The 24,844-nt window shown below is 38.0% G+C and overlaps 1 protein-coding gene across 4 annotated transcripts in view; it reads left to right on the top strand.

The window, feature by feature from the left end:
* Positions 1 to 11,631, top strand: part of ATP2B1 (ATPase plasma membrane Ca2+ transporting 1) — a 32,598-nt gene extending 20,967 nt beyond the window's left edge. Inside the window, exons 15-21 of one of the 4 annotated variants that reach the window (XM_031057578.1) lie at positions 617 to 808; positions 1,010 to 1,223; positions 1,355 to 1,566; positions 3,455 to 3,562; positions 5,422 to 5,604; positions 5,908 to 5,994; positions 10,161 to 11,631. In XM_031057578.1, the coding sequence (XP_030913438.1) occupies positions 617 to 808; positions 1,010 to 1,223; positions 1,355 to 1,566; positions 3,455 to 3,562; positions 5,422 to 5,604; positions 5,908 to 5,994; positions 10,161 to 10,472 (1,308 nt within the window). In that variant the 3' untranslated portion in view covers positions 10,473 to 11,631. Of the gene's footprint in view, positions 1 to 616; positions 809 to 1,009; positions 1,224 to 1,354; positions 1,567 to 3,454; positions 3,563 to 5,421; positions 5,605 to 5,907; positions 6,062 to 10,160 lie in introns of all 4 variants that reach the window. The other 3 variants (XM_031057579.1, XM_005421589.2, XM_005421585.2) reach the window with 3 other exon arrangements.
* The last annotated feature ends 13,213 nt before the right edge of the window (positions 11,632 to 24,844 follow it).

Here is a 24,844-nt window from a genome sequence, read left to right as displayed (position 1 = left end):
ATTGAGTTAGTGGACTTGGAATGCCAAAAGAAAAATTAAGATTTTTTTGAAGTACGTGTCTTCAGGCATCATTGCAGAACACAGTTGTTTGGGTACTGTAGGAGACTAGAAGTGCTTAAAATTTAAGAATGTCATGTTGCTTTGCAATGCATATGCAATTCCATTGCATAGTCTACTGTTCAATGCTAATGCCCTTCTGCAAAAGGCTTTTGGTAATGTTTGTGGTCCTACTGTGTTGCAAGCACATGTGTTGCCTGCTGCTGGAATCCATACAACAAAATAATTAGGGCAGAGCTTGAACTGTAGCACTGCACCATCTGGTGGCCTTCAGCTTGAACAGGGTTCAGTAACATTTCTTTGGGAGAAGTTAACGTGTCTCTACTGTCAACTCTCAAATTTATATTAAGGTCTTTATTTTAAAGAGAGCATTACTTTGTTTTCATTTTTCCAAGACTTTCAAGTAGAACTTGTTTCAATAGGCCTTTATATGCTTACGTTAAAGGAGTCCTTCAGAAGTTGTGCATCCAAGTGAATGCTGACCAAGGGCATAATAGCTTTTGTCATAAAATGTCAGTGCATCCTGTTATATTTCATAATGTTTTTCTTTTCCTATCAGGGTATTGCTGGAACAGACGTAGCTAAAGAAGCTTCTGATATTATCCTTACAGACGACAACTTCACCAGTATTGTTAAAGCAGTTATGTGGGGACGAAATGTCTATGACAGCATCTCCAAATTTCTTCAGTTCCAGCTTACTGTCAATGTAGTAGCAGTAATTGTTGCTTTTACAGGAGCATGCATAACACAAGTACGTACCAGTGGGTAATTGTTTCAGCTAATAGAGGTTGAAAGAGTCATGATTGATTAATTCTTGAGTTCAAACTTTCACTTAAACAGTAGTCCAAAGATCATAATGCTATTCAGAACATCCCGATATTGTATGATAGATGCCTTTAATAGCTGCAATTTCTGCACTTCTATTGGAGGGTTTATGTATCTATTTTTATAGGATTCTCCACTTAAAGCCGTGCAGATGCTGTGGGTAAATCTCATAATGGACACATTAGCTTCTCTTGCCCTGGCAACAGAACCACCCACTGAAGCTCTTCTGCTGCGGAAGCCTTATGGTAGAAACAAACCTTTGATTTCTCGTACAATGATGAAGAACATTTTGGGTCATGCATTCTACCAGCTTGTAGTGGTCTTCACACTCCTGTTTGCTGGTAAGAATAGTGAGGCTTTACAGAGTTATTCTGAATGTTGTAGGGAGGTGTTTTTTTAAAACTATTTTCTTTGCTGTAGTGTGTGTGTGAAGACACTAATCAGGCTGTTCATAAATACCTTTTATATACAGGTGAGAAAATTTTTGACATTGACAGTGGAAGAAATGCGCCTCTGCATGCTCCTCCTTCAGAGCATTATACTATAGTATTTAATACGTTTGTGATGATGCAGCTTTTTAATGAAATTAATGCCCGAAAGATTCATGGTGAAAGAAATGTTTTTGAAGGAATCTTTAACAACGCTATCTTCTGTTCTATTGTGCTGGGGACATTTGTTGTGCAGGTAAGCAGATTCTTGGAGGGTGGGGGGAAAATACATTTAGTGCACTGATGTACTTACTTACCTTGGAAATGCCAATCAACTAGTGCCAGAGATCTAATTTCTGCAATGTGGAAAACCTCCAGGGTCAAGCGCACAATAATTAAGTTGTAAGTGCAGCTTGATGGAGTTTTCAAACCTCTTTGAAGTTGGCAATACTGGAATGTTGTATTTGTAGTTACCTTTCAAATTTTCAGCTTCTTTAATTTTATCTTAGTATTCTAATCTCTTGGCAAAATATGAAGAAGTTATGTGTGTCATCTGTTCATTCACCCCTTGCCCCTAAATCTTTCTTATAATATCTACCTGTGTATCTGAATGAGAGTCCATTTAAACAATTATAGAAAAAGAACAACTTCTTTTATTTTCTTAATGAGATTAGGACATGAATAAGCTTTAGAAATTTGAGTATCAGTTTTTACCTTTCTGGTGCAGGAACCAGTGATGCCTACTGGTATATATTGTAGAGGTGCTTATTTTAAGTGAAAAAAATCTGGTATCTAGGGATCTTCTGTTCCAGCACATGGGGGAACTCATAAAAGTTAGTTAGTTAACTCAGTACATGTTAACAAAGGAAATGAAATGATCTTCAGTTGATTGGGTTCACATGCTGGTGTTGAGAAACACCAATTTAAAACAATCTACAGTAAATAGTTTACAATAGTTTAGTTTATTTCCCCCCTCTAAATAGCTTTCACTTTAATTAGTCAGAAGAAATAACAAAGAAATCAGTATACTACTTAATTTCAGAGCCCATTTTCATTTTGGATTAAGTTATTTGGGACACATAACCTACATATTAAGCTTCTCCTTAGACTTGATAATTCATGAAGCTGATGGAAGTTAGATCAGTTCAAGCATTGGAAATGTATGCACTGCTGCTTCACATTAAGTCAGGGAACTTACTCTCTCAGGTTTAGATTTTTATAGATGACACTTCTTCAGAAACTGCTCTTATTTTTGGGGTTACGAATAAGCAGATTGACTGTTGTGCAACCAAGCCAAACATTTAGAAATTACTCCTGACTGCCACTGTGTTTGTTCCCTTTATAAATTTGGCAGACTGAATGCCTTCCCAACTCCTGATTTGTTATCTCAGTGTTTAATTTGGAGTTAAAACAGAAGATACTCTTTGTTTTTTCAGCTGTCAGGTGTCCTACTTAATGGTCAATACTGTCTCCTTTTCATGCCTGCCCTGCTGCTTTGAATTGTTGATTCTCCAGGGCAGACTTTCATGCATATAATTCCTATGCAGAGGGATACCTTGCTCATTAGGGCCCGTACAGCTTGTTGTAATAGCTAAGGCAGTAGGAGCTCATTTAATTTAGCTTTTGTGCTCTCTGCCCCCTTCCCCCAAGATTTACTACATGTGGTGATTTGAAGTCTGATATTTAACACTGATGTGATACATAGTAATATCCTGTAGAATTACTTGTGAGATATTTCATGTCATATGGATCTATGAATTCTATTAATACAAATTTCTGGATCTTGGACTTAGTTCCAAGAGGGGTGTTCATAGCAAAAGTAATCACTGTACATTTGTAGCATCAAATGCACACTGTAATCATGAAATGAAGGGAAAAAAATTCAAGCAAAATTGAGGAGTCAGCAAGTTTTCATGAGTGTGACATTTGAAGAATGAATGGGTAGTTCTTGAAATGCTGAAAAGTGGAAGAATATGGCATAGGTTTGGAAACTTGCTCAAACTGCTAAGACAATGAAAGAATATGCTTAATAAGATGGGAAATCCCATGTTCTCTTGCTGACCGGTCTGTTGTGATCTTAAAGCATTAGGGAATTTTCTAGCAACAGGTCACTGATATATGTTTAATTATGTTTTTCTTCACAGATAATTATTGTGCAGTTTGGTGGAAAGCCTTTCAGTTGCTCAGAACTCTCAATTGAACAGTGGCTGTGGTCCATTTTCCTGGGCATGGGCACACTACTTTGGGGCCAGGTAAACTAGGATTTTTCAAAATGCCAAATGTCTACTTGCAACAGTATACTTTAAATGGAAAAAAACCCCACACTGTATTTAGCATTCAGATCTTTCAAGTGGACTATATGAATATATGAAGACTAACAGTAAATATTAATTACAATTGACTTGTTCAATAGATGTAAAAAGTCTTTAGTTGAATATTCCTCAGAGGTTGTCAATTGTTAACATTTCATAACTAGATCCTGTGGCTGGTTTGTTTAGCAATTTTTAACTAGAAGCAACTGTAGTTACCCTTTAAATATGAAATTATATCAGCCAGATATGAGTACCAGAAAATGTGGCAAGAATACAAGATGCAATGAACACGCTAATGTTAAAATATCTCTAACTTGGTGCTTAGAAGTTTTCTTGAAAAATGAGATTTGCTAAATTTGTCAGTATTTTCTGGATTTAAAAACCTCCCAGAGTAGCAAGAAATGCAGCAAAACTCAAACCAACTTTCTTTTAATCGTTATTTGCATAATTGTGGCATAATTGAAAAGTCTTCCCACTTAGTAAGCCATTACATTTGGACTTTTATTTCCTTTCCCCTCCCCCCAGAGTGTCATTACTATTGCATGCACAACAGTGCTTGTAAGCAGCAAGCTTATTTACGTGAAACTTTAGAGCTACAGAGTTTTCTATTATTTAATGACATAGTTGTCTAAACTTTTCATACCACATGAAGAGTTTTCCATTACAGTTTCTTTCCTTCCACTAAGTAAAAGACACTTCATGTTTCACCATAAAATTGGTAGGATGAATTTTAGTTGTAAATACATACATAGATGTATGTTCTAAAAGTGACTAAGCTTTTTAACAAGGTTCTCTGGAAAATTAATTATTTAAAAAAAATCAAATAGAGTCACTCTGAGGTGACTCCTAGGAGAGAATCAAGATGGCTTGAAATACCTTTGACCCAAAGTATCTTGCAAGGGCAAAGCTTCCCTACTGCCATTCATGCTGCTCTAGCATCTCATTAAATTCAAAGAGCTTGAATTTTCTGAGAATAATAGAAACTGAAGTGTGAGCTGGGAGCATTCATAGTAGCAGTTTCAGCATAAAGGGCTGTTTATCTTGCTTTTGGTGCAGACTTTTTTCCTCTGCAGCTGCAAAAATGGTCTAGGTTTGTAATGATCAAGGAAAGCAGTCTTGGAATTTATCTGAATCTGCTAGATTTAATATACCGAAAAATGACTCCCCTTAACCACATGTAGTTTTTGTTTAAGATACATAAATTGCTATACACCAAGCAGCAAAGTAACGGCTTGAGATACATAAAATTTCAGAAACATCACTCACCTTGCAAATGGATTGATATCTCCCAGGTCACAAATGAATGAATGTCTCTTCTGTAATTCTGAATTAATTGTGGTTACTTTAGTTGATGGAGGTCTCACTTGAGGTGACAAGTCATGCTCATCAAACTGATGAAACTGTAAAAGCTCTAGATAAAAGTACAACTGATGAAACTGTAAAAGCTCTAGATACTAGATCTACAGGATTAATGGCTTTTTGTAGTTTCAGTACTGCTCCTTCCTGGCATTGTCAAGTAATGTTAATGTGGAATTCTTTGTCCCTGGCAAGGTTGTTTTTTAGTCCAAGTTTAATTTCGCACCTTGGTTGAGGTAGTAAGTATATTCACAGCTTTGCAGCTATTCAGCTGGAGTGATTGTTCTACATTGATGCACTCATTCTGTCTATGTAACTAAGTTTTTTCAATTTTGCTAATTGTATGCAGGATATCTGTTAAGCCTTAAGACTGGTATTACTCTTTTTTTTTGTTGTTGTTAAACAAAGAATAATCCTGATTTATGTATTTCATCCACTGTTAGTTGATTTCAACAATTCCAACCAGCCGACTGAAATTCCTTAAAGAAGCTGGTCATGGAACACAAAAGGAAGAGATTCCTGAAGAAGAACTAGCAGAAGATGTAGAGGAGATTGATCATGCTGAGAGAGAATTGCGTCGTGGTCAGATCTTGTGGTTTAGGGGCCTAAACAGGATACAAACTCAGGTATGGTCTTGAAAAAGGTAGGATACAATGGGTGTTATGAGGGAAATTTCTCCATTTTTGACTAAGGTGGCTGTTCTAACTGGTGTGACTGAGACTATCAAAAGGGGGTATGGATGGATGTGTAATCCCTCAGGGTCCTCTGTTTTCTTCAGCTTTAAATGCAACTCTTGCCTGTTTATCTGCTCTGTTTTTAAAAAGTGCCTTTTTTTCTTTACTTTTTGTGTGTTATAGATGGGATGGTCCTTTCTCTTGTTCTCTCTCTCTCTTGCTGAGCAAGCTGTCACAATCTCTGATTCCTTGCAGATGGATGTAGTGAATGCTTTCCAGAGTGGAAGTACCATTCAGGGGGCTCTAAGGCGGCAACCCTCCATCGCCAGCCAGCACCATGATGTAACAAATATTTCTACCCCTACACATGTAGTGTTTTCCTCTACTACTGCTTCTACTACTGTGGGGTGTGAGTGTGTGTTCCTAAAGTGCATGAAATTAACATTTCCTAATTCACGTACCTAACGTTTCTCATTTTCTCCTTAGTACTTAAAATCATCGTTCAGGCTTTTATAGAGCTCTTCCACAAAGTGGAGTCCTCAAGACTTTTTTTTCTTAGAGGGCTGAGAACAGGTGGAACAGTTTCAACAAAAGACTTTAATGCGAAAGCTGTGAGCCTGCACATCCTGTGCCTTCATCCATTCGTGTACAGAGGGAGTTTTAAGATAAAAAGGGAAAACTGTTGTAAATTTTCGAGTATATGCCTCTTAGGGTGACTTGCATTGAATAAGTGAATTAACTGTATAATCATGGACCCAGGTCAACAAAAATAGATCTCTTGCACTGTAGTACAAGCAATACTTAAGTAAGCAAGCTGATTTGGAAGCAAACGGTATGTTGAAGTTATGAATGTAGTTAGAACATGGAGCACTAAATGCATTTTCTTTGTAGCCTGTAAGGAACTTTATGAATCTCTGCTTTCATTGGACCTTTTTTACTGAATAACAACTTTTTCAACATCAGGATTCAGGTGGCGAAACAAGGTTTCTAAAATGCATACAAGTCAGAAGAAATGCAAGTTAGCTAATATAAAAAGGAAAAAAAATTAAGCATTAAATGGCAAAACTTTCATTTGAATCTGAAGGGTTCTTTTTCCTCTCTAGGTTCTTCTGGGAGCAGTTCATAAGCCATCAGTGACAGCGAAGTTTGTCTCACCTCAATTCTACCAACTCTATCTTGTGCTCTAAGTGGCATTTCAGTTTCAGCCTTCCTCTCTGTAGAGGCTGGAGATTTATTTACTCTTGGATGTAGGCCTAAACTCTGGAGCCAGAAGATGCATAGTAGTTGTAGTTGAATACTGATAGCCAAATTCTTTGTTCAGAGTTTTCCACCTTAATACATGTTTAACTTTCTTCTCTAACTTCCTAGAGACGGGTTAAATAATTGGTTTTTTAAAATAACTCTGAGAGGGCTTCTTCTCCCCCTTCCCCTCCCTGCTTAAACTTTCAGATTACCAGATGGATGAAGACCCTTAATTTCAGGAGCTGTCTTAAGTGAAATGGTGAAATCTTCAGACTTTATTTATTTATTTATTTTTATTATTATTTTTGGGCTCAGCCAGAATTGTGTGTGAGCTTGCACAAGTATTTACCTCTGTATTTGTTCTCCGGTGTCGAGACAGGTATTTCCCTGCAGTAATACTGAGAAGCTCAGCTCACAAATTTGCATGCCTCAAGAACACAAAATGAAAAGTAGATTTAACACTTAAGGATGCACAGGATTGCATCTCCTAGTTAAAATGCTAATTAGTAACCTGTATCCCTAACTACACTCCAGAACATTAATTAGACATTCAGAATTCTCTAGAGAGCAATGTCATTCCATGCTGCTATTTGAGCAGAATCTACTAGGCACTGCAGCATCTCATTGCATCAAATGACCAATGCAGATACAGAGCTACCATAGCAGAGAACTAGTTTTTTATCCTCACTATTACAGCCTTCTGCTACACCCTCCAGAAGAGCAGCTTTTGAGAACTAATATAGATTAATGGGAAGCAGATGTGTTATTGTCTCATTTTGGAGCTGCTTGATGGAAAATAGTTCCTATGAAGTAAGGTTGCAACTCTTAAGCAGCCATCTGATTAGGAGGATTTGGAGTGCCAACTGCATTCCTTGCTATTCTGGTACTAATATGAGGAAGGCCTGATGACAGTATGAATTACACTTAACAAATTGTCTTGTTTGCACCTCACTTACATGATTTATTTATAGTTATCCCTCTAGTTTAATTATCTTGAGTGGTTGAAAATAGAGCCTTCAAAACGCTTTCTTTTAAAGTGCTGAAAGTTTGATTTCTGCCTTTGTGGGTGGACTCTGAGGGTCCTGGGCTTGCTGTAGTGTCTAGTCCACTTGTGTAGTATGCATTCTGCATGGGCACCAAGCCTTTATTGTGGGTATGCATATATTCTATGATAATTACAGCTGTCCTCTTAAGCCAATATTGTTTTTCATTGCTGCTGATGTTTTAGATTCTCATCTGTAAGCAATGAACAAACAGTCCCATGAGACATTCATATTTCATTCTGCCACACAAAAGGCACAGTGGGATGTAACATGCTAAATAAAGTCATTGCAAGCTTTCAGTCTGGTATTGTCACTGCTAATTTTCTTGGTAAGTGCCAATCCAGTTTAGGCAGCTGGCTGGACTTATTTAAACCTTGTGTAATGCGTCAACTCCTTGACAGTGTGCTCAATTCTTTTCATGCCATGAACAGTAAAGTACTAGCTGCTGTTATAATCTTTTCTCCAGCACATTCACTCTCTTTTCTGTCCTCCCCTTACTGGTAGTTATGTCCTCTCCCTTGATCATGTGCCCCATCCCTGTTTCCCCTTATTCCCTGTGCCTTCTTCCCTTGCCTCCATGGTTAATTGGGCTCAGCATGTACCTGTAGTATAAAAATAGGGACACAATCACTTTGGAGTAAAATTCTTTGTGCAAGTGGTCTGAGGGAGTAGAGGTGGGGAAACAATGTTACTTCTAGAACACAGTTGAGACATGAGACTTTATCATGTGCAGTGGTTCCATGTAACCAATTTGATTTAAGACATTGCTTTTGGGGAGCCCTTCTCTGTTTACAGTGAACTTCCCAGGTGTATCTTAGCTGTTTTGAAGTCTCTGCTCTTGATCTGCTTGACCTTCTAGCTTCATTCCCTCACCTGGAAGTCACTTTATTTTTCCTGTTGAGGAACTCTGGAAGCACTAGTCATGATGTGTTTCTCAGCTTGAAACAAGTCATCTTGGATGTGCTAAGAAAAGCTTTAAATTTGACTTGCTGTTTGTAACAGCAAGTTCTTGTTTACTACAGAGTTGCTCTGCTGCTTACTATTTAACACTATTTCACACTGCTTTGCTGGAGACTTGCTCAGGGTAGGGATGTTGAGAATTGAATAAGGAGTCAACAGGAGGGGGAAACTGTCTCGGGAAAAGTGTTGGATAAACGAGTGAATGACTTCTGCCTCAGCTTACTTGTTTTATCAGTTCAAGAATGGATCCTCAATTTCTCTAGTTGATCAGGGAAACACAAGGCATGGGAGAAGGGGGGGCATGGGCAGCTGGTTTCATCATTCAAATAACAGGAAAGTTTAAATTCAAGTCAGCCTGGACATGCACAATTTGCAAAATAAAGCTGTACTTTCTTTTGTATCTAATTTAACTATGAAAGGTTTATTTATTATTTTTGTTAGCTTTCTGATTCAAAAAATATTAAACAGCCAAACAGTCCTCAGCCTGGGAACTGTGTCCATGAATTCAATGTAAATCGAAGACTCAGCAAAGGCTGATCATCCTGCTTTTCTCGTACTTGGCATTACTTAAGTAGTTTCTTCAAAGTTACAACCTGTCCTGGCTACTAAACTGTACAACACAGTATTCAATTTCCTAGTTCTGGCCTTAAGTTTCCAAAGCACTGTTCACTGAGGAGCTTTCTCTAGAGTGGTAAATGGCTATATACTCGAATATTTACAGCTGTTACAGCGGTATCCTTTTTTGCATGACTTCGTAAATGTTCGTTCATTGTGGCATTGGCTTACACTTGCTTGGCTTTTTCATACTCAGTTGACATCCTAATTCCTAGCATGAGAATTAGTGACCCTTTTATCCCCTAACTTATTTTCAGCCTCTCCCCTCCTTCCCTCCCTCCAATCTCACCCAAATATTCAATAAAACACTCATAGAGATTTATTTAATTTTTGAATAAGTAAATATTTGTTGGCCTCACTTCTGAAAAATGCTTAGCCCATGTTAAATAATTAAACAACTCTAGTGCCATGTCTGAATTTTAGGGCCCTTCAGCTTTTTGCAGTACTTTCACAATTTTTATTCCTACTGTGTACACTGGCAGTGCCCTACTGAAATGCTCTTCATTTTTTACAGTTTATTGCAAGTTCCACTGCATCATACAAATTTGATTCACTCATGTCTAGCTGTTTGTGGATTCAAACTCATAAGAACCATGCCATTATCAGTAAATATGCAGCATTTTAACAATACTTTTTCTTTGTTTACAGATCCGAGTGGTGAATGCATTTCGTAGCTCCTTGTACGAGGGGCTAGAGAAACCTGAGACACGAAGTTCAATTCACAATTTTATGACGCATCCTGAGTTTAGAATAGAAGACTCCGAGCCTCATATTCCCCTTATTGATGATACTGATGCTGAAGATGATGCTCCAACAAAACGCAACTCTAGTCCCCCTCCCTCTCCCAATAGAAATAACAATGCGGTTGACAGTGGAATTCACCTTACAACAGACAAGAACAAGTCTGCTACCTCTTCATCCCCAGGGAGCCCACTACATAGTTTGGAAACATCACTCTGATTGTAAGCTGAATGTTAACACACTAGCTGCATTGTAAAGAAATTGAAACTGGGTCTCTTCACACATTATGATGGACAAGATGATATTCTTGTCTTGGACTTCAACAGAAGAAACACTTGTACGAATGTAGATTTATTTTTTTAAAAAAAAGCTTTCTGCCAGACTGGAGGGTGCTTTTCTGGGGGTGGGAGTAATAATGAACTCTGACAGATAAACAGTAACTCAGCATAAGTGACCTGTGGATCATCTGTTGTACTAAGAATGGTCCTGAAGAGTGTGTTAGCAGAGCTTTAGTTTATCATGATCCTTTTCTGAGGGGAAAGCTGGGAAGGGCAAGGAGGCCCTGGATCATTGCATTGATACTTTAATTTCTGCTGTTGGCTGTTAATAATTTGGATTATTTATGTTTATAAATGATACAGATCTGTTTACAAGGTTTGTAGATACTTTTTTGTTCCTGTTCATAGATGGGAAGCTTCCTTATAAATGATGCAGAGAAGATGAAAAACAAAACAAAAAAAACCAAAAAAACTAGTCCTTCAAATACTGCTGTATTTTCAGGAAAAGGGTGTTTCTATTGAAACTGTACTAAATTTTGCCTGCAATTTACCTTGTTAAATATTGTAGATAAATTGCTACTACTAATAGCCAAATAGATAACACTAATGCTTTGTAAAAACATGAGCAGTGGTGTTCTAATGAAGTTATGGCCTCTGTCCTAATTAGTTTCTTAAATACATTTACTACTTAATGGTTTTGAAACAACTGTTTAATTTTTAAAAATTTTGAGAAACTTAATGAATAACTTTTGTTCAGAACTTAGTAGGATTGTTTAATGCAGGACATCAGTACATGATGGAACTTGCTTGAAATATTTCTGTTATCTCGGGCAAAATGGATTAAATCAAAATACATCAGAATCTTAGTCCTTTGTTTTTGTCTAATCATGTTAGTTTAGTGCTGTCTTGGTGAACTGTGAGTGGAACTGTGATTTTTTTCTAATCTATAGAATCCTTCATGCAGCATGAGGGCTGTTGGCATTTTGAAAGGTTGTTAGTGGGTAGCATACATGTTCTCCTTTTTGTTTTTAAAACTTGTTTGTAAACATGAATAAATCTGCCCTTTTGTTAAAATAAAATTGCAGCAATGGTTTCTTACAGATTTTTTTTTCTCAGCTCCTTCACTGGAAATACAGAAGGTACTCTTTTGTGTTACTGGTTACCTTTAAACTGAAATTTCAAGATGGTAACAGCCCCACTCCAAATAGCTCTCTGGGTAAATGGAATCATGATGGCTGCCTCCAGAATGAATGTAAGTTAAGGTACTCAAAAGTCTTCACTGAGCCAAAAGGATACTCATGGGAAATTATCAGGTCTGCCTGAAATTCCGAGACTTACTGTGAGTACCGTGTAATAAATGTATCTCTGACTGCTTAAGTGAGGGAGACTGAGAACTGACATAAAGCACAGGTGAAATGCACCAGAACTGATCAGCTAGAGATTGACTGAAGAAGTTATGATCTGCCTCTGCTGTATTGTTCAGACAGCGAAGGATGATGAAACAGTACTTGGTCTCGCACTTCCTCATGTTTTCTTGGTCCAATACTGCTTAAAAGAGCAACAGAAGACATGAGTTGTAAGATTTTCTTTTTCCAGCTCTGTATTCTTAAAAATACCAAATGATTTTTTTGGTCAAATAATCCAGAATTGTGGACATTTTTTAAAGTGGTCCCTTCAAAGGACTGCAAGAATTATGTTGGCAATGAGGAAGGAGATAATAGTGGAGCTAACTGCAGAAATGAGCAGGTTGGGAAGCTCAAGCACATCTTTCCCTTGTGGTGGGGTACATGCATGCTTGGGGTTGTCCTTTAGTGGATATTGTTCAACCTGTGGCACTGTATCCCACTGTCAACCACTCCTGAATTCCATCTTTTCTATTGTACTTCAGTAAATACACTGAATTCTAGGCAAGGGGGTCGAGGGTGGGGGGGTTGCACTTGACACTTTGTATAGTGATTTCTCCCACATGTTTCTAGCACTTTTCTTACATCATAGTTCTTATCTAGAGCGCTTGGTTGGGGGGTCAGTTTTTATGTAAGCTATTTTCTCTTTACTACAAAAGTCAGATAAGCACTGGCTTAAAATAAAGGGAGTTTTCTTTACCTGTGAAGTACACTGCCATGTGGAAAACTATCTTCGTTTAACTTCATTAATGAGTAATGATTTGACTTCATTTCAAAACAAACTTTAATTTTCCCCTCTTCTCTAGGTGTGATCATGACTGCATGTTAATCTTTTTTGGAATAATATCTACACTTAAACCTTTTGTGGGGGGTGGGATGGTGAATGTAGGCTTTGTACATCGCTGGTCCCTCTTGATTCTGTTAACATCAATGTGCTGTTCTTGCAGGAAACATCCTTACAGAAATAAGGAAAAGTTGTTTAAGAGGGGGGTATGCTTTCTTTGTGATCTCAAGAAATCATAACATTGCCTAGATTATGAAATGGTTTTCACTAAGCTCATGAGGCCTTCATTGCCTTTCTGGTTGTAAGGTTTACTTGTCTTTCTTCTTGTAACTGAAATAAATAAAAGTGCTGTTCATCTCAGTCTGTATGGGGACTGAAATTCTTGAATGTCAGTACAGTACGGATTTAATCCTGAAATGCATGCCAGTTGTATAAAACAGCTCTTGCTACAATTTTGCACTCATTTGCTTTGAAGAGGTCATGGTATATAGTGTACATGGTTGAGTGATAGTGACTTGGAACATAATTCTAAACTGAGTGGCTTAAAATGGGGTTTCCTGGGTGGGATGTCTCCTATAGCTGTGTACATCTTAGCACACGTCATCTTGGCTCTGAAGGACGTCTGAAAACAGTAACTAATATAAGAGGACTTTTTTTTTTTTTTTCCATATTGGCCTTAATAGGAAGAGGAAAATGCTGCATCATGGAGTAGTCTGGAACCAAATGCCTTAATGCTAAATAAGTGGGTAAATGCAGAGGTCTATAGCAAGTACAAGCAGCCAAAAAATATGAAGTAACATACTCACAGGCTTTCTTAGAATAACAGCAGATTTTCCTATGTGTTTTGAAGTAAGCAAGCAAATGTAATATTCATGGAAGTATAACTTGTGTATATTGAGTATTGGAAAGTGATTCCAAAGGCCTGGTAAGTTCAATTTTTACTGCCAGTAGTTCTAGCCTTTGCAGAGCTCTAGAATAATCCAGATCATAGTTAGCATTACATAGATTAAAGTAGAATATCTTAATGCCTGTACTACTTTTCTAATGCAAATACTTGGTTTTAAAGAGTTGCTGCTTTTTTCCACCTGCACCCTCTCCCCCAGCAGTGCATTTCTTCTGATCTTACAGATTTCAAGCCCTCACTGAAGTACCTTAATTTTGTTGGATGAGCCTGGCCAGCATGAAGGGTCCAGCTCCAATTTATCTCCAGATTGATTAGGCCTGCTTATTCAGGACCATGTCATGAGAAATTCTGGGCCAGAATAAAGAGCCTCATAGCTGTTCCTGCCAATCTTCTCCCCTGAACTGTATCCAGAAATACCTAGCCACCTTCCTCAGGAGGTTGTAGCATCCATCAAGGAGATATGACTTAGTTTTTTAAACAGAAGGCTCCTACAGGTACTACTTGTCCTTTGTACTCCAAGATGAGGGTTTGCTAAGAAAATGATGGCATGAGCTTAGACAACTGAGAAAAGACAACACGTAAAAGCACACTAGATAGTGACCCTTTACTACTGTTATGTACACCTAATGTAGGGTTTTTTTACAAAATTTTTTTTTACAAAATTTATACAATCCTTGGCTTACCTCAAATAGAAGACAGTGGGAATTTAAACTTGAAAAAATAACTAACAGGAGTATTTCGGGGAATTAACAGCTTTGGGAGGAAGTGTACATTCTGGAATACTGGAACATCATCTCACATTCAATCCAAAGTGTCAATCCAAACCTGTAGCAGCAGTTGCTCACTAAAATGGAAGTGCATTCTGGATCCCTTTGAGCCTTGCACATGTAGCAGTATCTAACTGTTCTGAGCATCTCCACTGGCTTTCCTAGGCTGCCTTTTTTGCAGGGCACGAAGTTGAATTATGCTGAAAGACTGTAAGTATGAACCTACAGAAAACTTTTCAATGTCTTCCTCCTTGGTAAAGGAGGCCTCCTTGGCCTTGGTTTCACTCTATGGCAACTGCTCAGGCACAGAATGAATATTGGCTTTTCCTGTTTTAAAGCTCTCAGTCTCTTGTAGAGAATTGGGGTGTACTGTTCAAATGCTTTGTGTGAAAAGCCTCCCAAAGCTTTTGATTTAAGATATAATAAAAACCACAAAGCCAGTCTACAAATAAACCCTGGAAGATATGCTTGTTATCTTTGACAATTTCAGTATTACAAATACAGGATTTAACTTGACTTTCTCAGCTTTCCACAAGTTGGTTGCTCTGATGGCTGCTAGGTACAAAGCCTCTTCAGTTATGACCTAAGGTTGTTGCAAGATCTGAAGGTAAGCCTGTATTTGGCAGATATTTATGGGGAAGTACATAGCTTATTTTGAATACTGTGCTGGCAGCTTCTGCATAGTGTTTTGTGCTATGTATTTTAGGAGAGAATCTGCAAAATGAACAATTTACAAAATTCAGATGCATGCAATAGGACCTGTAAAAGGATACATGAGTGGCACAGAATACTTGAAATAGGAAATTCTTCCAACTGATATTTTGGTAGAAACCAGGATTTTGTTTTGGACAACACTGCTTTAGAGATGGGAAGATTTTTCTTTAATCACTTGCCATGTATTGGCCATTAATGTTCTGATCAGTGCAACAATTTAATTCATTGAGGACCATCACTCAAAAAGCATTCTAATAAACAAGTGTTTTTAAATAAAAAGAAAACTCCGGAGAAGGTACTTTTCTGTCATATTTTAATTTCCCTAAAAGATGAGTCATTCTTAGCTTCTTTCCTTTTGCCAAATCCACTAGGCTCTGCTCTAGTAAATCTAGCAGTACATAGACATAAATTACAACTTGGTAACTCCTTCCTGTCTTCCCCCTTCCAGTCTGCTAAGGATGATTACAGGGAATCAGTGAAGGACAGATGGGGTAGGATGTGCAGTTGTGGATTTGTCTCTTTTATCATATTTCTATCTTGCCTTTTGATCCTCTCTTCTGCTTTCTTCTTCAAGTTCTCACCCACTCTCAGTAAATTTTGGGAGTACTTTTTATATGGCAGCATCTTTTGGTGCTCTCTCAACATGATCTGTGAAAAGAACTGGCTTTGGGAAAATAAAGAATGAAAGAGACAGACAGCTTTTTTTTTTCCCCATTAGAAAAAAAAACGCTATGAGTTTCATGATGAAGTTTTTAAGCCCAAAAGAATTTGCAGGCCAAATATCACCAGAATGGCTTGGCTAGTTACTTAGCCTATAAAGATTCATAACACAGCTAAATTGATCCCATTATAAGAAATTAGTTTCTGATTTTCCCAGCCAGTCAAAAGTGACAGCACATGAAACTGCCTGAACATTAGAAAACACACAGAGAGGTTAAGGAGTCTTCGTCCTTGGAGACACTCAGAACTCAGCTAGACACAGCCCTGAGCAGCCTGCTGTAGCTGATGTTGCTTTTAGCAGGGGTTTGGAAAAGATAACCTGCAGAGGCCCTTGCCAACCTCAGTAATTCTCTGATCCTGAAATTCTTGAGCTGGATGTAATTCTATTGGGTTTCTTCATTATGCTCATGGATATTATTTCCATATATAGATGGAATTCAACAAAGACATCAGTCACTGGAACAATCAAACCTAAAGGAAAGCAAGGAAGCAACTGACTATTTTCTTTCTCTTATCTTAAACTGACCTGACCAAAAGGCTTGCTGATATTTGCCTGTTGTAATGCTTACTGTGGTAGCAGAGCTTGGATCACTTCTGCTCTAGTAAATCTTCTTGAATCATGACTGGCAGTCTGTAGTTCATAGGAAAGCTGATAGATTTTAACATGACCTATAGAAAGCTGCAGACCTGTGGAAATCATCTTCTCTTCAAGGAGAGGATTTCTCAATTTGTTATTTGCCTCTTTCAGGTGTAGAAAGAAAAAAAAATTAGCTGTTTCTAAGGGAAATTTAAGTCCAGCTTATTTGAAGATTTGTGTGGTTTCCTTGCTGTGCTCACTACTTGGGACTTTCTTGAAAGACCCTGGACCTTTTTTTTTCCTGCTTTCAAGTGTTTAAGATCAGCTTTTAAAAAAGATTCTCTTGCAGGCATATAAAGTTAGTGAAATTTATATTATTCTAATGGATCAAGACAAAGAGCACTGAAAAGTATGTTTTTAGTCATAGAAGGCCATAATTTACCTGGAATTGAGAAGCTAACTTTTCTCCTTATCTTAGTTCATGGAGTGGTGGTATAACAGGCTTTTATCTAATTGAGCAAAGTATAGGTGAAATTAAATGAAATGCCATATCAGTTCTGATCCTGCATACAAATGCTGCCTTCTTCTGCAGCAGAAATATTTTGCTACTCTTAAAGAACTTAGTGTTGTATCAGAATTGGATTCTCTTTTTATTGGCTCTCACATAACTGTCTATAAAACTTTAATGCTAATGTAAGAAGACATTATGAAACTGCCATTCTGATCTACAAAATGTTGCAATACAAAAAAGTTTCAAAGAGTCCATACATAACCTGCATAGTAAAACCAGCTGCCTGGCTGATCAAATGTCATAGTAATGAGATGATTTAACCCAAAATTTGACATTCTAACTATTGAAGAAATAGCTGAGTTTCTGCAAACTCAGAAACATGGTCTTTTTTTATTAGAAATAACACATCCCTTTTGAAACTAAAACACATTTAAAACAAGTATGTTTAGAGGATGTGGGGGAGTGCCTACAACATTAACTTCCAATATGCTGTATAATGGCTCTCTACCTTAAAGGTGCAGAAATCTTTATAATTTTCATCTCTGGAGTCAATATATTGAAGCATGTTTCAAGTCTTAATGATTCAATAAAAGATAACTCTACAGCAGGAGGTTAAAAGTATTCTGAACTGCCATTTTTAAGGAGCTTGGGATGATGCCCAGCCAATTCTGTAGGCATGTCAGTACTTGAATAGTTATTATGGCTTTAAATCTTACCGACTTCAGTTTTTTTTCAAAAGGGCCACAAACAGTCCAAGTCTGAATATCAACTAAATGATCAAGTGTCAGCTTGATACCAATCAACACAATCAGTATTTTACATATTTGAATGAAGAAGTGCTACAGGCTTTTTGATCACTGGATGAGGAGTGTGAGCTGATAAAATACCACTTGAGAAAATTATTTTCCATTGGTTTTCTTTATTACTGTTCCCAAAGGCAATCAGCACAACCAATAGACCCCTCAGTGTTTGTTTTCCAAGGTCATGCTTCATCTCTGACAATCACTGTCAAAAAGACTGAAATAGTGGGACACTCTCATGCATGCTATCATATACCCAATTTGGAACATTGCATTTGGAATCAATCCAAGTTCAACAGTTAAGCCATAGATAGCTATTTCCAAACTGACTACATCTGAGATATAGCCAAAAAACCCAGAAGTGCTCCCGTGGCTTTCTTGCTTTGTTTTAGTCTTGCAAGTCTTGATGATTTTGCTGTAACTCAGAAATCAGGCCTCAGTGGAAACTTCATGGAAAAATTTATTTATGTAATAAGCACCCTAATAAAATTATACAGCTCAAGTGGTTTGCTTTTGTGTTATGAAATGAAAGGGCTTAGCCATTTCTAAGAAGGAAATTTGTTATTTTTGTGTTCATGCCTGTTGGTCTACCATCTCCAAGCTTTTGAACAAGCTTTGCCACCTGCCAAGGAGGATTTGGTGTTGGGGATCTCTTTTGCTCTCCCAGTAGGAAGCATCAACAAGTTCAATTTATAAGTATCTGTACAGTCAGCCTTGTCAACTTTCCAGCAAAACTGTGGCTTTTATAAGCAAACTCCTCCACCTCATTGCAGGGACATGATTGGGTTGAAACAGCCTTTCACAGAGTGGAGATGCAGTATGTGATGCTGGCCCAGGTTACCACTCCTCTCTTTGTGCAGTGTTCCCTCTGTTTCATTTCAACAGCTTCTGTGACAGTGTGGTCAACCACACTGGAACCATTTCTGGGCAAACTGCTGCTGCTGGGGTGGGGTTCTCTGCACAGCAGCAACTCCAGCACAGACCTGCTCCCCCCGTGACTCCTGCTGCCCAGCTCGGCGAAATAACAACCAAGGCACTGTAGATGAGGGAAGGTAGGAATTGAAAGGGGAGAATGGAAGGAAACATATGAGCAATGAGAAGGTTTTTGAAAACTTTGGGGGAAGAAAAGCAGGGTAACAGGATAGGAGTAAGAAGAGCAGAAAACATGAATGTACAAGTTGAAAAGCTTGTGTTTTAAAGCAGATTTATCCACCTTGAGGCAGTAATGTCAGGAGCACTACAAATTATGCCCTCTACTTATGCTAGAGTATTTCAGTCCCTTTTATTATTTTTGATAAAAACAGTTAATGTTCTGTGATACAACAGAACGCTGTTAACTCCTCAGGAAGCTGAGTGGTTTTTCTGAAAACTTGTTCTAATGAGAAAATTGTGGGCATTCTTCCTTGCTTCATTTTGTACTACTAAGCAGATGCCTCCTTCTGCTTCACCCCACTCTCATACTACTACCACTCCCTTCATTTTTCTCTCTGCATCAGCCACACAAGTAATAGTCAAGAGAAAATCTATGACAGCAGCAGGAAGCATCTGTGGCAGTCCGTCATGTTGTGGGTTTGCCAACTGTCATGCTGGAAAGTTCTTCCTGCCCCAGCACCCAGTGCTTGCAACATTAAAAAAAAGGAAGCAAAAAAAAGAAGAGTACAGATGGAGGTTTTTCTTGTCCAGACACAAGTCCCTGCCCTACTCTGGTCAAGTAGTGATGAACACAGATGTGATTGGTAATGCTGTCTCTCATATCTCCTCAGCAACTATCCTGAAATGAAGCAGCTGCCACTGCTGCCTGAGTCCTGTCCCACTGGATGGGTAGCTAACCTAAGAGAATCAAAGTCTCCTAGTTCTTCTGAACATACTAACAGAAGTCTGGTTCAGCCCTGGTAAAATAAACCCGCTCCTTAGACAGATGCCACAAAGCGGCAGCAGTGGAGAGAGCAGTGACATTTCTAAATCAGCACCCAAGTGGTCATTTCAAAGTGGTCACTTCTGGACCACTCATGAGATACAGAGTCAAGGATCCTTTTAGAGGATGCATAGAGGGTGTGGAGCTGGGAGACTTGCACTGTGACATTGCAAAACAAATAGAGCACAGCCCCTGCTAAGCACCTGGAGTCTCTGGTGGGTCAGACCTCACCCTTCAGAAAGCAATTAGCAGAAGAAATTAACATCAAGGATGTTGTAGCTGCAGTTGTTCAAGAACCATTAGGTTCCTTATTTTTCAGTAATTGTGGCATATTGTTTTTCCTCACTTGTTTTTATAATTACAATTGTTATCATTTGTCTTACTTTGTACCTGGTAGTTGCAGATGGTTTTAAGCACTTATTTTAGCTTTACTGCTATTGGAAGACTGCTGTTGAAAACATGCACTCTAAAGAAACTAATTTTATGGAGGATTATAGAAAAATCAGAAACTGGATTAATGTCTAGCTCACCATTCTTATTTCAGCACTCCAAGAAATTGCTAGCGTGCTTCCAGGGAATACTTACCCCTGAAAATTATGTATAAGTAAAATTCTGAGTTATAAGAGTTTTTTTTTAAAGGCCACTTGCTAAAATTACCTATAAACATGCTTAATATCCACTTGGACAGTTACATTTTTTCCTGAAAATTTAGGTGAGTTCTGATATCAAGAGCTCATTTTTCTAGTTAGATTTCTTATTCTGGACTCATCATTCATGTTTATTCTATTCCCTAGATCATTCTCCTTTAGGTGAAATGTCCCCTTCTAGTACATACCTAAAGAGATACTTTGCCAAACTAGGCATCTCCACACAATTCCCCAGTTTTCACTGATTCACCTTTGCAGCTAACACCCACATTATAGCAGATGAATGATCCTGTTATGACATGTACTAAGTGAAGATGTTCTAAATCATTCTATATGGCATCTTCTGAAGCATTAATTTGTACTAACCTTTGCTATGTTGTACTAAATTCTTCCAAAATTGATCTAGCTCTCACAAACTCAGTAAGACACAGGAATAGTAACTGATTTTTAAGTGAACATTACCAAACAATTTGCTAAAGTAACTTGATTCCAATACACTGAATTTTACAACATGACAGAATTTCAGGTATTGTATGGCAAAGAGACACCAAACTACATATCTATTTAGAAAAAAAACTGCTTTACTTATTTTTAGAAAAGCTGGATGAAAGTGCATTGAAATAAAAATGTATTTACTGACATACCCATGTTACTGGCAACACAGGAAACCTTACTGGTATTGATCATCCATTAAAACATTTGAGGGAAAAAAAGGAAGGTGTTCTTAAAATTTGGAATTGCATATGGATATTCATCCACATAGCAATGCTACTGATATAAAGCACCATAATAAGACTATCCCAGAAAATTTTATAATAAAACCTGTTCAATTATCCAAAAACAAATAGTGACTGCAAACTTTCTGAGATTCAAATAATGCACACTCATTATAGAGGACAAGAATTATAGTCTGGCATTTAAGGTAACACTAAGAGACTTAAATGCAGCTTTACACATGATGCATATTTCCCTATCAGTGTTTTTATTGTGCTGTTTGGGTACTAAGGGAGGAACATTAAGGGATTTAATCCCTATAGTCATTATGAAGATATGTATCTTATGCACAAAAGCATCTAATTAAAAGGAAAAAAACCAAAAATGGACCTTTGGATAACACACCCACTTTTATATAAATTCTAACGTCTTTAGGTTCTTTGGCAGAGTAATTGTCACTCTCAACTTCTAATCCAGATGGTTATTTGTTTTAAAGTGCTGGTCTTGAATTATGCAGTTTTCTTTCACACGTTTCCCTTCAGGCATCAGTAATAAGGGATGAATTCTCTTATTCATCATTCCGTACAAATACAATCCCTACACTGAAAAAAGAAAAATCTCAAACATCTATCTGCATCAATAGACTACTCAGTATTTTTGTGGCTCTCCTCTGGACCTGCTCCAACAGGTCCGTGTCCTAGAGTTGGACACAGAACTCCAGGAGGGATCTCATGAGAGCAGAGCAGAGGGGGAAAGTCACCCCTCTCAATCCAGTAGTCACGTTACCTTTGATGCAGCCCAGGATACATTTGGCTTTCTGGGCTGGAAGTGCACATTGCTGGGTGATGTCCAGCTTCTCATCCATTGGTATTCCCAGTACCTTCTCTACTGTTTTCAATCCATTCATCCCTCAGTGTATATTGATACTATGCATTGCCTCAAGCCAGGTGCAGAAAAATTTTAAACTTCATGATGTTTGTACATGCCAATTCCTCACACCTGTCAATGTCCTCTGGATTGCATCCCTTCCCCTGTGTCAATTGAACCACTCGGCTTGGTGTCACCCATGAACTTCCTTAAGGTGCACTCAATCCCACTATCAATGTCATTAATATATTAAATACTATAGGCCCCAAAACAGACCCCTGGGGGGATATCACTCAGCACTGGTAGCTCTTTGGTTGCAATCATACAATTCCTTGCCATCTAATAGTCCATCCATCAAATCCACATCAATTTAGAGGCAAAAGCATTGGAAGGAACAGTATTAAAGGCTTTACAGAAGTGACATCACTTTCCTTTGTCCCCTGATGCAGTCTCTCTGTCATAGGCAGCCATGAGATTACTTGGGAATGATTTGCTCTTGGCAAAGCCATGTCTGCTGTCTCTAATCACCTTCCTACAATCACCCCTCATATGCTTTGACATAACTTCCAGCAGGACTTGCTCCATGATCTTGTGGGGCACAAAGGTGAGGCTGATTCATCAGCAGTTCCCAGGGTCTGGGTGTGATAATCCCTTCCCTCCAGTGCCTGAGATAGCTGCAGGTAGTCACTGTCACTCCAGTCACTGAATGGCAGTCACAGTCTGATTATCATGACTTTTCAAGTATCATGGAGACATGGCTCTGCCATTACAACTGCCAATTCCCTCAGAACCCCAGGATGTTTCTTAGACTAAAAGTAACATCATATGTATTCCAAATCATCCTTGTATTTCAAATGTTATGTACCTACTTGATATACTTTTCTTTTCCATTCTCTTACTGCCATTGGCAAAAAGACTTTAATGAGATTTTAATAAGAAAATTTCAACAGAAGCAAAAACCCAACACTACTCCGCAAGTTATTTCATAGATTTAATATTTATTTTATTTTCATAACCATTTTGCTGGAGGAGAAAAAAATGTAGGATCAGAGGATGGAAAGAAAGATCATAAGGTATAATAGTTCTACGACAGCAAGACAGCCTGCAATTAAATCTTTGTGCCCTTGAACTACATTCTCTTCCTGTATGTAGGTGGATGAATACCCACGTGGTGGAATAACACCACACTGGCAAAACAGATCTCACACTCCCCTCTAGTGACAGAGTACGACCTCCTGAGGCCTCTCGGCAGCCTGGACAGCTCTGCTGCTAACACAGCTGCTCCCAATAGGATCCCACATAATTACACCTGGGGCTCTTAGTTCTACTTTAAAGTAGGAACAACACCAAGTTAAAATACCTCATTTTAGACATGAAAGAATTTTTGGTGGGCTACTATATGGCTAGCACATTTGCCCCTTATGCTCATGTATTGTTTTACATCAATTATTATTATGAAACCATATGTAATTAGTGTAATTGATGTGTGCATTGCAGCATTCATGCACCGAGGTTATCATGTCTGTCCACGTGTCCTTGAATTCTACACATCCTTTTACTAATTCTTTTCCTTCAGTGACCATGCAGCCAGCACAAGATGGAATTACCATCTTAAAGTGTTCTTCTCTAGATACAGTTTTTGTTTGGACATATACTACCTTAACACAGTGCCTGAGAAAAAAACCAACTCCATAGCTGCTGAAACAGCAGCCTGCTGACACATGACATATTTTCTGAGGCACCATTTATCATTGTCATCACAGTGCACAACAACTTATTACAGTAAATTGCTCCTGCATATCACAACCTTAAAAAGACAATTCCAACTCATAATTGTGTTATTAGGAGATTACAATAATCTTTAAATAATTTTAAAAATAAAACCTATATGTACTAATGAGGGAACATCATCATCATAAAAACTATTACCTGCCAGCTTCATAACTACAGTCACTCTAGCTAATTACATGTCTGCAGTAAAGGAATACTTTGCTTCCTACGTGCATTTGGGAATCCTCAAAACACTGGTGAGGAGAAACAGCAAGAAACAGATTAACTTTGTAAGCCCTACAATTTGAGAAACACTCACCTATCAATTTGTAGAAAGAGAGATGCCACCCTCCTTCTTTCCAAAATCACAACCCTTCCTGTGCTTTATGCCTATCACCTGGCAATTTATAGTCCAGGAGTTTTGTGGGCAGGTAGAGATTCCAGTTTATTGTGAGCATACCAAAATTAGTAAAATATACTGACCTGCTGGAAGCATAGCAGCTCTAAAGAAGGCAAATGGAAAAGGATTCAGCAGGACTGGGAATTGTCCTTCAGCTCAGTTTCTAACAAAAGTAACATGTTTCTGACCACTGGGTTTTAAGCAGCTTCCAGAACAGATCCAAACCTGAAAACACAAAGTACAAAAAATACTGAAAGCACGCAGCACACAATTAAAGCAGCAGAGATTGTACTTTCTCCCATCCAGGAGATGAGAAGACGCAGAATAAATTAAGATCACACAAAGTTTAGTAGTAGCCCAGAGGGATAGAATCTAAATGTAGTCTCCCTGATGAGATACATTATTCACAGCTGAAAAAACCTGGCAGAAAGAAGATAGTTGTAAAAAAAGTTGAGAAAGGCTGGAAGACTTTAATAATGGTGAAGAGGTGAATTTAAGTTTAACTAGTTAACTTACTGCTCCTGCAGTGGGGTAGAGTGCAGAGCACTTAAGTCTTATCATTAGTAACTTTTTTAAATGCTACATTTTACTTTGTGATCTAAATAATAGGGACTGAAACAAAAGGATGGGAGGGTGAGCTGTGTAGAAGGAAAAAAATCCAAACCAAAACAAAACTCCACCAATAAGCCAAACCAAAACCAAATAATGGCAAAAAAGCTGTAGCTTTTGCTAGATCCAAGTTAAAGTCAATGTGTCTTGTCCCACCACTTATATTTATGAAAAGTGTTCATATTGTGAAGTCAAAATGGCAAATTATCAA

The sequence above is a fragment of the Geospiza fortis genome, unplaced genomic scaffold (assembly GCF_000277835.1).
Source record: "Geospiza fortis unplaced genomic scaffold, GeoFor_1.0 scaffold186, whole genome shotgun sequence".
Classification (NCBI taxonomy): Eukaryota; Metazoa; Chordata; class Aves; order Passeriformes; family Thraupidae; genus Geospiza; species Geospiza fortis.
The sequence above is the reverse complement of the archived record's forward strand: the minus strand, read 5'-3'. Positions and strand labels throughout refer to the sequence as shown.